The 12,269-nt window shown below is 50.6% G+C and overlaps 1 protein-coding gene across 1 annotated transcript in view; it reads right to left on the bottom strand.

The window, feature by feature from the left end:
• Positions 1-814: 814 nt before the first annotated feature.
• Positions 815-12,269, bottom strand: part of Wnt7a (Wnt family member 7A) — a 44,327-nt gene continuing 32,872 nt past the window's right edge. Inside the window, exon 4 of the mRNA XM_027428878.2 lies at positions 815-1,294. Coding sequence (XP_027284679.1) covers positions 815-1,294 — 480 coding nt within the window. The remainder of the gene's footprint in view (positions 1,295-12,269) is intronic.

Below are 12,269 nucleotides of genomic sequence, written 5' to 3'. Positions count from 1 at the left end.
ATATCCATAGAAAAATAGTCTCTTAGAAACCCTCATATCCAGTGGTTCACTTTCCAGAGATGGAAACTGCTGGGAGTTTATGGTTCCTGTCCCCTCACCTGCACTGTCCCAATGGGACTCTTCTAACAGTGAGGTTTGAACTGTGGAGGGCAAAAGGATGGGGGCATGTCCTGGAGAAAAACTACTCCAGATATGGACCAGCTTAGATTCTGGATAGGTAGCAGCAAACAGCAAAAACAAAACAAAAATACAAATGTTTGTGCATATATATCTATATGTGTATAAAGACCGTCTTCTCTTTGTACTTAACATCTAGTGCTGCAGAAGGGTACTTGCAAAGTCAACTAGTAGAAACATCTGCATAAAGAATAATTATGTACAGTTGTTCACAGCTCCCAGTCCTAGTGACAAAGTCACCCCACCAGGACCTCAAGCAGTCCACTTTGATTGCAGAAAACGGATCCTGACGAAGTGGAAGAATTCTCTTTAATTAAATAAATTAATATTATTTTTATCAGAATAAATTGTTAAATATTGCTATGACGAGGCCCGAGGCTCCAGAGTGCCTGCCGCAGAAAACTTTGTTCCAGCTGTGGAAGGGGCCCGGGCGGTGTCTGGGGGAGGGCAGGCGAGCAGCATCCATGTGGAATAGAACGGGCAAGGCCCCTGAGATTCTTCCCACAGGAGCCTGCAGGGAACCCAGAATACCCCTCCCCCCCCAGCAGAAAAGACAAGGTCGGTGCTTGTGTGAGTATCCAGGCAGTGGCTGCCGGGGAGATTGTGTCCTGCCTGCGTTCTGACCTGTGACCCCTGTTCACTTACACGTGTACATCTCCGTGCGCTCACTGCACGTGTTGCACTTGACGTAGCAGCACCAGTGGAACTTGCAGTTGCACTGCCACACTCGGGCGTACTGGTGTGTGTTGTAGCCGCGGCCGCAGCACATGAGGTCACAGCCACTAGCCTGAGGGGCTGTCTTATTGCAGGCGCGGCCCTGAGTACCCACACTGCCTGTCACTGGGTCCTCTTCACAGTAATTGGGTGACTTCTCAATGTACACCAAGTCGGTGTCCATGGGCTTCCGGTAGGACAGGGGCTTCTTGATCTTCAGGAAGGTGGGCCGCTTGTTCCGGCTGGCGCGCACTGGTTCCACGTGGACGGCCTCGTTGTATTTGTCTTTGAGCACGTAGCCTAGCTCTCGGAATTGTGGCAGCGTGGTCCAGCATGTCTTAGTGGTACAGGAGCCAGACACCCCATGACACTTACACTCCAGCTTCATGTTCTCCTCCAGGATCTGCAGGGCCAACAGGGAAAAGCACAGAACTTGTCACTGTGGCTCACGACCAAGTGCAGGCCCAGCCCACCCTCCAGGCCCTCTCAGCCAGCTATGGCTTTCATTTTCTCCTTTTGGGCCTGGATTCCAGTTCCTCTGCCTCCACAGCCTTGATGCCGTGCTCTCCCTGGGTGTGTGTGCCCTGTTTACTCTCAACTTCTTTATGCTCTGCTCCCCCAATTTGGTGCCACCAGCCCAGCTCAGGCCAAATGCACATTGGTGTAAGATCAGTTTTGAACCGTGTTTACAACACAGGAGGGTCCAGTTTAGAAGATGGGCTTTTCAGATTCCTTGCCAAACCCGTAGCATCTGTCAACACTGGGTGAGGACAAAGTCCTGCTTCAGCTGGACTGGTGTAGACGCCGGCCCAAAGTCAGCACAGCTATCTATGGTGTCCTGGAGCAGCTGTGGCTTAGACACTGCTCAGGGGCCCTTGGCAATAGATCCCTGAGCTGAAGACTGGGCTCCAAAGCTCTAGTGGCATAGTGGCCACCCCTACCCCACCCCCACCCCACATCATGCAACCTGCCTCTCCCCTTAGGCCTCTCCTCTCTGCAGCCACTGTTGGCCTGGGGCTGTGGTGACCTTGAATGGGCCCTTAATCAGGTGACATTCAGCCTAGCTCTGCTAACTCTGCACTCTGAAAGTCTCAGAGATCTCACTGTATTCAGCATAGTCGAAACTGCCCTGGACAGGACTGGTCACCCATAGGGCACCCAGAGGTACTGACAGAGGACAGCAGAGAAAGTGTGTGCAGGTCACATCCTTTCATCCTGGCTCACACCTCCCGAGGTCAGGCTGAATCCTGGCTTCTTCTGAGCTGCAGGATTCCCAGCCCTCTCCCATGCTCCAGGTCAGACAGGTTGAAGCTTCGAAATCCCTAAAGTGATCTATCTCCAGCGCCTTTCCCGGGCTAGCCCCCAGCAGGCACTCAGAAAATGCCCCGAGAGCTCACCAGAGGGACATTTGAACTACTTCCTATCAGGTCACACCTCTGGGTCCCAGATTAAAGGAGGGTGGACAGGCATGCTAGGGTCTGCCTCTCACACCAACACTTCACACAGCCAGAGGGAGATGAGAAGGAATAAATACGCATCTGGGCCTAGCCTCAGCTGACTGGCCCTTGGAAGATGCTGAGGAGTTACTGCCCCTGCCAGATTTCCACCGGACCCCACGGGAGCTTGTGCCCCTACTCTCAAAAATCCCCGCTCCTGCTGGACGTTTTGTCTGGGTTCCATCAGGCCTCCAGGCCCAGGCAGTGAGCCACCCTTTTAGACCCACTGATTTTGTTCTGTGGACTAAGACACTCATTTGAATACTTCTGTTCTGATTCAGTTCATATGCCAGAAAAAATTCTACCTCCTCCAGGAAGTTTCCCCTGATTATCAAGGTGGGCTCCTGACTGTCTCCTGAACAATGTTGAGCCATCCATATATCATGGTCTCCATTAAGGCAAATCTCTTTGGGACACAGAGGAGCTCTGCCCTAGGGGCCTGTCTCAGGCCACTTAGAGCCAGAGGGACAAGTACCTGGCCATTCCAATGAGGCAAAAAGCACCTACTCCATAAAGATCCTCAAGGATTAGTGTCTACCTGTCTCCTACAGAGTTCAGATCTGAATCCCCCTCTCAAGCCTCATCTCCCAGAGAACCCCAAGTGGGACAATCATCACTCCACAACAGCTGGCCTGATGTAGCAAAAGTGCTGACTTCTGCTTGCAAGGAGAACGAAGGGTTGTTTGGCCTTGGGTGCATCCTATCATTCACTCGCTCATTTTACAAAGGACTCATGCTCTGTGGTGCTGGTATTGCCTCTGCTACAAGCAGGGCGGGGGGGGGGGAGGGGGGCATCCTTTGGCAGGCCTGGCAACAGTGGACACTGGCCTTGCCTGCTCTAAGGTGCAGGCTTTTCTGTCTCTGAGCTTATGGTTCTAGACCAAGGTAGCCATGGAACTCATGGAGAAGGGTTGGGGTGGGCTTCAGGAAAGCAAGGGCTACGTAGGACCCAGAGAATAAGAAGGACTGACTAGAGCAGCATTCTGTGCCTGTGAGGAGGATGCAGCCCCTGGGAGGAACGGGAAGGAGGCCCTGTGGCTGGAGAGTAGAGACTTAGGGTAACAGAGATGAGGGGCTGGCAGGGCTGACTCTTCAGAGCAGGGCAGCATCCTAAGTACCAAGTAGGCAGTCACAGGGTCATTAGGTTGGAAGTGACAGTGGCAGGGGAGAAGCCTAGAGAGACACTGTACTCTATGCCCAGGCCAGAGGTGATGTATCTTTCATGCAGGCAGCAGCCACAGGAGGAGAGAAATGCACAGTGATTGTGAGTAAGCCAGCCATGTGGAGTCCCAGGAAGAGTTCTTTCCCTTCTGCAGACTAACACATGAGTAAAAATAGCCAGAAGAAAAGCAAACTCCCAAAATCTTTATATTAAAGTTGATCACAAAAAGAACAGAATGGGAGAGACTGAGAAAGATGGAATGCTTCAAGGACCACAAAACTGCCAAAAAGCCAGCAGTCTGAAGCCATGTTAATAGATGCCTAATCACACACACACACACACACACACACACACACACACACACACACACACACACACACACGAGAGAGAGAGAGAGAGAGAGAGAGAGAGAGAGAGAGAGAGAGAGAGGTCATCCTTTGTGATTTTCTAGAACTTCTGAAGAAGAGCAGTCAAGCCTGGTAGTGCACACCTGTAACACCAGCACTTGAGAAGCTGGGTTAGGAGAATTGCTGCAGAGTGAGGTCCTGTCTGTCAAAAGAAAGGAGAATCAGGTACAACACGACTAGAGGAGGGGGTCAGTGTAGCTCAGCCTAGAGGAAGCAATGTCCAGGGTCCTTGAGTGCAGCCCACGGGCTCTGCATTCCTATCTGGGAGTGTAACAAAAGGGCAAGACTTGGACCCTGGTAGCAGGGGTCTTCCTGGGCAGCAGAGCACTGCTCGGTGGGGGCTAGTCTTCTCTCCCAGGCTCACCCCTGCTGGGAGGGGCTCATTTGAAAGGGTAAGTTACCTGTCTTGGGGTGTATATGACTAGCACTTGACTCTGCAGAGGGGCATCCTGCACCCAGTGGGTGGGGCTGCACCTGAGCTCCTTCTCTGTCTTCCAGCAGTGCCCCAAACCTGTCTAAAGCAGCAGGAAGGATTTTCCGCACCGCCAGAGGGAAAGACATCCATCTCTTTCTGACAAGTCCTCCAGGAAGTGCCAACAATGTACCAGGTGCTGCCCAGAGCCCAGAGCTTCTCAGGGTGGGGTGCTCAGGTTTGGGAAGGCCCGGGGGTGGGGGGGAACTTGGCTCCAAAAAATTCCTTGACTCATACATAATACCAAGTAGATACTATCAGAATCTGCCTGCTGGGCCTGCCCCAGACTCTCACAGTGGCAGTGGCAGTGGCAGTGACCCGGAGGACCTGGAGGACAGGGTGGGTTTTGAGAGCAGAGAGGTTGGACATGACCTCTAGCTCCCGACTCAGTCCATGCCATAGGGCACCTGTCACCAGTATGGGACGTGCTCCACAGCATCCAGGGCCATCTCACTCCACATGCTGTCTCCCGGTGTTGAGCATCACGGTTTTTGTTCATGCCCCCAGCTGGGAGCCACACTGAAACTATCTGAGCTTCTTCTCAACACGATCAGGACTTCCTGCTTGTTGGGGTGGATCACCTCTGCCGAGCCCTCCTCAGGAATGTGCCTCTGTCTAGGAATGCACCACCCGCCAGGATCTTGGGTCTATTCATCTCCTGCACAGGCCTGGCCTACGCCAGAAGGACACTGTTTTTTGGTACATTGTTTTCTAGCAAGGCTGGCATGACTGACCCTGGCTCCTAAGTGAGGCTTTTGCTGGCCACCAAAATGGAAGCCACCCCATTGGTCACAGTTTCCAGCTGCCAACAGCTACCTCTCCAGTTCCTACCAGCCATCTCCCTTTTGCAGTTCCCACCTGCCAATGATCGTAGTTCCCACAGTCACCTCACCAGTTCCCACTAGTTATCTCCCCAGTTCCCACCAGTCATCTCTCTCAGTTCCCATCAGTCACTGCTTAGTTCCCACAGTCACCATCCCTCCAGCTCCCACCAGTCAGTACTTCCAGTTCCCACCAGTTACTTCTCCCAGTTCTCACTAGTCACTTCTCCCAGTTCACACCAATCATTGCTAAGGATCAGCTGGTGACCACCAATCAGAATAAGTCTTGAGAATTAGGTGTGAAGTGAAGATATGTTGGTTATTTCTCACCAGAGACGAACATAGCTGTGGACAGACTTCTGGCCAGCTTAGGAAGTTGAGTCTGGTACCAACTAAGAAAGTAAGCTGGGAAGTAGCTATGTGTGCAGTTGGTTCCTGTAATAGTATGTGTGCCCAGGATCAAGCTGGACCTGGATTCATTGCCACAGGACACTTCCATTCCAGGAACCAGTGAGTTCTGGTCCTTGAGCCAGCTTGAGTTGTGTTAATACACTGTGTGTGTGTGTGTGTGTGTGTGTGTGTGTGTGTGTGTGTGTGTGTAATAGTTTGGGGTCACAAGCAACATGCTCTGGGTTGCTAAGAACTGGTTTGCATATTAAAAAGGACTTGGGAGCAGGTAAGGAGGTGCCAGTGGGTTAAGCCTTGATGCAGGAGTGGGGAACAAATTTGAATTCCCAGACCCCACACAGAACTGGGCATAGTCACATGTACATCTGAATCTGTGTGCTCATTTAGCAAGACTCCTCAGAAGCTAGCCAGCCAGCTAACCCAGTGTATGTCACAATACAGAGTAAATAGACCCTCTCTCAAAGAAAGTGGAAGGTAGAAGGTGAAGAGTGACACCTGTCCTCTGACCTCCACACACGCATGCCCCACAGAACATGTGCACCTGCACACACATCTATGCACAACACAGACTCACAGACACCACCACCACCACCACCCCTAAACTTTAAATCCAAAGGGCAAGGGGGAAATCAAGACCTTGGGGTCTGAAGACTGAGAATCTGAGTTAGCTGACATTGCTGCTTCTTTCCCTGGTGCTCTCTGAGACATCAATTCTGAGCCATTTGTGCCTCAGGTGGTGAACAAGGATCCAGGTGATCAGATACTCTGTGATAGCATGCTGTAACAAAACATCCTGAGGTGGGGAGCACTTGCTCTTCCCCACTGCTCCTCCTCCTCCCTCTGCCCCTCCTCCTGTTCCTCCTCCCATTGCTCCTCCTCTTGCTGCTGCTCCTTCTCCTGTTTTTTTGTCTCCCACTGCCCCTCCTCCTGCTGCTCCTCCTCTTGCTCCCCAGCCTTCACTGCTCCTCTTCATCTCACTCCTCCCCTTTTGCTCCTCCCCCCTTCCTCTGGCCCATCCATCACGAGCCAAAAGCTGCCTTGCACTTAACTGCAGCTGTGTTCCTCTGGGCAACTCAGATGAAAGAGGGAAGCAGCTTTTTCTGTAAATACTTGGGGTATTTTCTCTTTGGTCGCATTCTTTAAGCCACACTGAGTGCCCTCACTTCAAGCCAGTGTCCCTGTCTGGCTCAGGTGTGTGCAGGCATAGCTGCATTCCACAGACTGAGGCCACCACAGCCCTTGTGCTGCAGACCTGCACATGGAGGACATGCCCAGGAAAAAGGGCTTTGGGCCACAGCCAGAGAGGTTTTCTGAAAATCTTGTCCATGGGCCACAGGCTCAGAGGCTGTTTGTGACTCCCTGTGGTCTTTTAATTACTGGACTTGTCTGGAACCTGTCTTCTAACTCTGGGGTCTTATGGGAACTTGAACTTCATAAATGGCCTAGCCTTGTCTCCTCTTAGGTTCACACTCCCTGGGTACACCTGTATGCCTGGCACATGTCTGTTGTAGTCAAACAACTAGAAGCAACAAGTGTTTACACACCCCCACACACTCCCTCCTGTGGATGAACCTACACAGCTCCACAGGCTATACACCCCTGCACTCATTACCACACAAGCACTGCCAGGTTTCGTCTGCGTATATATTCACATCCTCCCTCAAAATCACATGTTTACACACGACATGAGACACATTTGTGTACAAAATGATACATCCTCACCCCCCCACACACACACACACACGCACTCATCTTCCCCTGTGCACATGCTCTCACAAACATGTGTGCATGCACACGCTCAGACATGGTGTGAGCCCAGATGAGAGGCCAGTAGAGAGGCTCCTGCATGGCAGTGGGCCTGGGCCAGGCCTCAGTTTCTCTCAGGTAAGCTGAGGCTGCTGTAATTCCATCATGGGACTCCCATGGACACTTAGAGCCATTTCAGACAGGCAGTGGTTGAACCCTGGGGTCAGTAGCTGCTCACAGTACAGACTCCTGCCTGGTGTCTCTCCTGAGCTCATGAACAGACAGTTGTGGCTTCAGGACTATCCTGTGGTCCAAGCTGAGTGGAGACTATGGGCTGTGGCTTCTGGTGAGACAGCTGGATGGCCCTACCTGTGGTGGGAAGGATGGAGAGTCGGCAAACCTATGTATGTGCTTTGGCAGTCTCTGAGGGATCGTGAGTGGACTTTTGCCTGTCTGTTCTTTTGTTCATTCTTGTTCATCTTTGAGCCACACCATGATTTAATTCCTGGGCCAGGCCTAGAGGTGGGCAGCTGGGTAGGCAGTGAGAGACCTATACCCTAGGGTGGAAAGTAGTCACACGTCAACTGCCACACTGGTAAGAGGCTGATGCCCGTTTCCAGCAGTGGTGGCTCTGAAGGAAATTGATTCCCCTCCTACAACCTGTCTGGTAGATATTTATAAGAGAATAATAATCCACTTCTGGGGGTTGTCTCAGTGGTAGAGCACTTGACCAGCATGTGTGAGGTTCTAGGTTCAATCTCCTGTGGTAGAGCACATCTCTCTCTCTCTCTCTCTCTCTCTCTCTCTCTCTCTCTCTCTCTCACACACACACACACACACACACACACACAGAGAGAGAGAGAGAGACAAATCCAGATGAATCCAGATGAATCCAGATGAATCCAGATGAATCCAGATGAATGAGCAGCCTTGGGGCCATTGGCTCACCTTGCTCAGGCTGTTAAGAGCTCTGGGATTGGGCTCTCAAAAGTCTTACTATCACAGAGGGATTGTGGGTGAAACAATGGATTTCTCTTCAAATCTTTGACTGAGGGGTGGGGACCAATGCAAAAAAGCACCCACCAGCCTGCTGCACTGAGCAGCCCCTGGAGATCTAGAACATGGCAGTCCACTCTAAGACCCAACATCTGTCAGTTCCTCCTCCTCTTTTGGTCTAGACTTGTGCCCTTTTGGAGACAGCTCCAAGGTGGCAGGGCCTGGGCACATGGACAGAACAAAAGGCAGACCAGAACCCCAAGTTCTCATGTGTTCTTTGCAGCAAAAACCACAATAGTTCAAATGGAATGACTCCCAGGTCCCTCAGTGAACAAAATTTGTCTTGATACCCTCTTGAAAATGGAGGCTGCTTGTCACAGTCCACTAAAACACAATCAAGGGGCCACGGGAAGGAGGAGGTATTCTACCAGAACCTATCAGTCCTTTAAGACTATTTTCACTCAGCAGCTAGCCATAGAATAGCCACTGTGACCTGAAGATGAGCTTTACACAGACAATACTACCACATAACACAGCTCCTGCCAGCACCCAGAGCTCCAGCAGACCTTAACACAAAACAAACTGTGTAGATTTCGCTCTCCTAAAGCTCCCAACTCTCCTTTGTTTTTCCCCAAACCAGAGGTCTCTAAGGCACGCCCATATGTGTTTTAGATTGTGTTCCTTTGCTTGGTATATTTCCTCTAAAGATCTGAACTGGAGATTAATCTGCATTTTGTTTGGCTTTGACACTACAAACTGTGTTCTCTCCATATAATGGAATAGTCTTCTGCAGTGAAAAAGAAAGAAGTGTTGTTACTAGGATTTCTGTTACCATGGCAAAGTTCTTGAGGTCACCAATTCACAGGAGTAAAGGCTTATTTTACACCTGTGGTTTCCAAGGTCTCTTTCCATGCTTGCTTTGGGGCTGTGGTGTCGGAGTGCATCATCATAGAAGCCCTCAGTGGAAAGCAGCTCACCTCATGGCAACCAGGAAGCAGAGGCAGAGAGACAGAGACTAGAGACTAGGTAAGGGTCCCACTCTCCCCTTCAAAGACATGTTCCCTGACACCTAACACCCCTTCACTAAGATGGCAACTAAGCCTTTAGCAGGTGGGCTTTAGGGGATGCTCTAGGTCTAAGCAGCATGCTACAACACAAATGTGCCCTGCACACATGATGGTAATAAACAAAGCCTGTTTCAGAACTGCATGTGGTATGATCCCACTTAAACAATACATCTAGAAAAAGCAAGCCCACAGAAATAGAAAATAGATCAGCAGTTACCAGAAAACTGGGGGAGAAGGGAACAAGGGGTAAGGTGGTGGCTGGTGGATTGACCTCTTGTTTTTTTCTGAGATGAGAGTCTCACATAGGCCAGGCTAGCCTTGAACTCCTGATCCTTCTGCTTACATCTCCCCTGTACTGGGACACAGAGCTTGTTGGTTTGCTTTTTGGTCTATGACTGTCAGTAGTTACCAAAACCTTTTTCTTTTGGGTGTTGAAGGTCTTAAGTTTATTTTGGTGGTCAGTGTGTATCTCTATGAACCTGTTAGGAACCCCCAGACTATATGCTGCAATTGTGTGACACACAGATGGTTCAATAAAGCTACTGAAAAAGAAAAATAGCTTGTGGGGCCAGCAGTCCTGAGCATAGCTGCTCCTGTGTGTGCAAAGTACAGCCCTGGTCTGGTGTATGGCCAGTGCCTACTTCTCCCAGACTGAGCTTCCCAGCCTGCAGAGTCAATGGGGGCTAAATTTCCAGAAGTCTGGCCCAGGATCTCATAGGTTTGACTTGATCTCAGCTGTGGCCAGGCACACAAGAGCATTCAAAGCTCTTCTGGTACTTTTAGTAATATGTAGGGGAGAGAACCCTGCCAGAGCATCCTGATCCTTCCAGAATCATCTTGAAGGACCTGCCCTCTGCTGAGGCCTACATCAAGTGTTGGTGATGTGTGGCTGGTCAGGCAAGGTCTCTCTCCTCAGGAGTCTCTGCATAGTTAGGGAGACAAATAGGCCAGTGACTCTTTCTTCCTTAGATCTGGCCCAAACAGCAGCCTTCACATTCTGTATGGGCCAAGCAAGCAATGTGCCTGTAAGGCTTCCTGGAGGAAGGGACCTGTGAGTTTTGAGGCATGCAGAGAAGCAAGTACTGGGCATTGCCAGTAGCAGAAGTGCCTGGCCACAAGTCTAGATGATGCCAAGATCAAAGGGCTAGAGAGATATAGGAGAGAAGTTGGGCAAGTCTCAGCATGGCCAGGATAGGAAAGAAAGGAGTGTGGTGACCCCACAGAACTCTGGGTAGACTTGCTGGGAGATTGAGTACTAGACCATACCCCATCCTGGAAGCAGGTGCACAACTGGGCATAGCTGGGATTCACCGGGGTGGGGCTGTGAGCAGTTATCAGAAGCCAAGGGGCAACCACTTAAGAAAACAATTCCACCCTACCCTCTGGTGCCCAGGACACCTACTGCCTCTTGGCCCTGCCAAACACCCTCAGTGAACACTTGGTACCAGACATTCCTAGGAAGCCATATTTATTCTCACTTAAGGCCCCTATGGCTTCCCCTGCGTCCTCAGCTTTGGCACCCTCCTCTGTCAGACTCTCTTGCACGACCCTAGTTTGCACCCTCCCAGCCATGAGGTTTTAGAGGACTTGCTGGTTTCACTGTGCAGAGCCCTCTGCTGTGTGGTCCATGAGGCATCTGGAAGAAGCCTCCTCTTGGGAGATGCTCAGCAGGCCTCATTGAGTTAGGAATGGCTGGCCTCATGTAGCTGGGACATACATGCTGGGGCATCTCCTCTGAGATAACCTTTTCTAGCTGGGACTTACATTTGATTTCTATTGGGTAGAACTGGGGTTCTTTTGGTTGAGTGTCTGGTCTTGATCCCATGGAAATTTTCAGTTGAGTACAATGGACCCCAGGCACAGATGGCAGACACAGCTGAGGGGACATGGTGCTGCTCCAAAGTTCAAGATCTGCAGCAAGAACCAGGACCCAGGCTCCCAGGGACTGTGCTGTCCCAACCCTGCCAACCAAAGGTTCTATGCCTCCCTTGCCATTCTGAAGGCTCTCTAGCTTCAGCATCTAGGCCACCTCAGTGGATCCACAGAAGTGAGTGGGGCTGGAAGTTCTCCTGAAACCATGTCATGCTAAACAACTTGGAGTCTCTTAGTGCAGAGGAGAAGGAGCTTTCACTATTTAAGTCCCAGGCATGTCACCTCCTGTCTGGCTCACTCTGATGATGTTGCTTAGTGTCTCTGAACCGAATTCTTTGACCACAAAACCAGGGGCTGGTAAGAGAAGCCACTTCCATGCTCTGTGAGCTAAATGAAGTAGAGAACAGACTCACTGGTCCACCTGGGAGGGGAAGGGACTTCAGGGACCTAGTACAACCTCCTCATTTCCCCGGGGTTGTCCTCAGAAGACAGTTACAGCTGCCTTAGGGACACGGCCAGTGAAGCTATCTCTTCCCAGCCAGTCCTAAGTCGGTTTGGAGCTTATAGGGGTAGAGTGGGTATCCTGGAAGCAATGCGATGTCCTGAATTGAAAGGTGCTCTGAGTGCAAACACTAGGTCACAGATAGTTATTATGGAGAAGCAGTACACAAGACCTCAGTACTCTTATACTGGTTGCATCTTGAATGATGATAATAGATTAAATAAAATACATTTTCTCCTTTAACAGCATCTTTTTTTCTCTCTCTTCAGTGTTGGGGATCAAACTTAGGGCCTTGGGCATGCAAGACAAGTACTCTACCCCTGAGCCATACCCCCAGGCCTCTTTTTGTCTTTTTGACAAAACTAGAACACATTATCAATGTGTCTTATCTTAGATTTCTGTCGGATGGTACAGGTCAAAATTGCTTGC

The sequence above is a fragment of the Cricetulus griseus genome, chromosome 8, assembly GCF_003668045.3.
Source record: "Cricetulus griseus strain 17A/GY chromosome 8, alternate assembly CriGri-PICRH-1.0, whole genome shotgun sequence".
In the NCBI taxonomy this organism is placed as follows: domain Eukaryota; kingdom Metazoa; phylum Chordata; class Mammalia; order Rodentia; family Cricetidae; genus Cricetulus; species Cricetulus griseus.
This window is presented reverse-complemented; position numbering and strand designations above follow the sequence as displayed.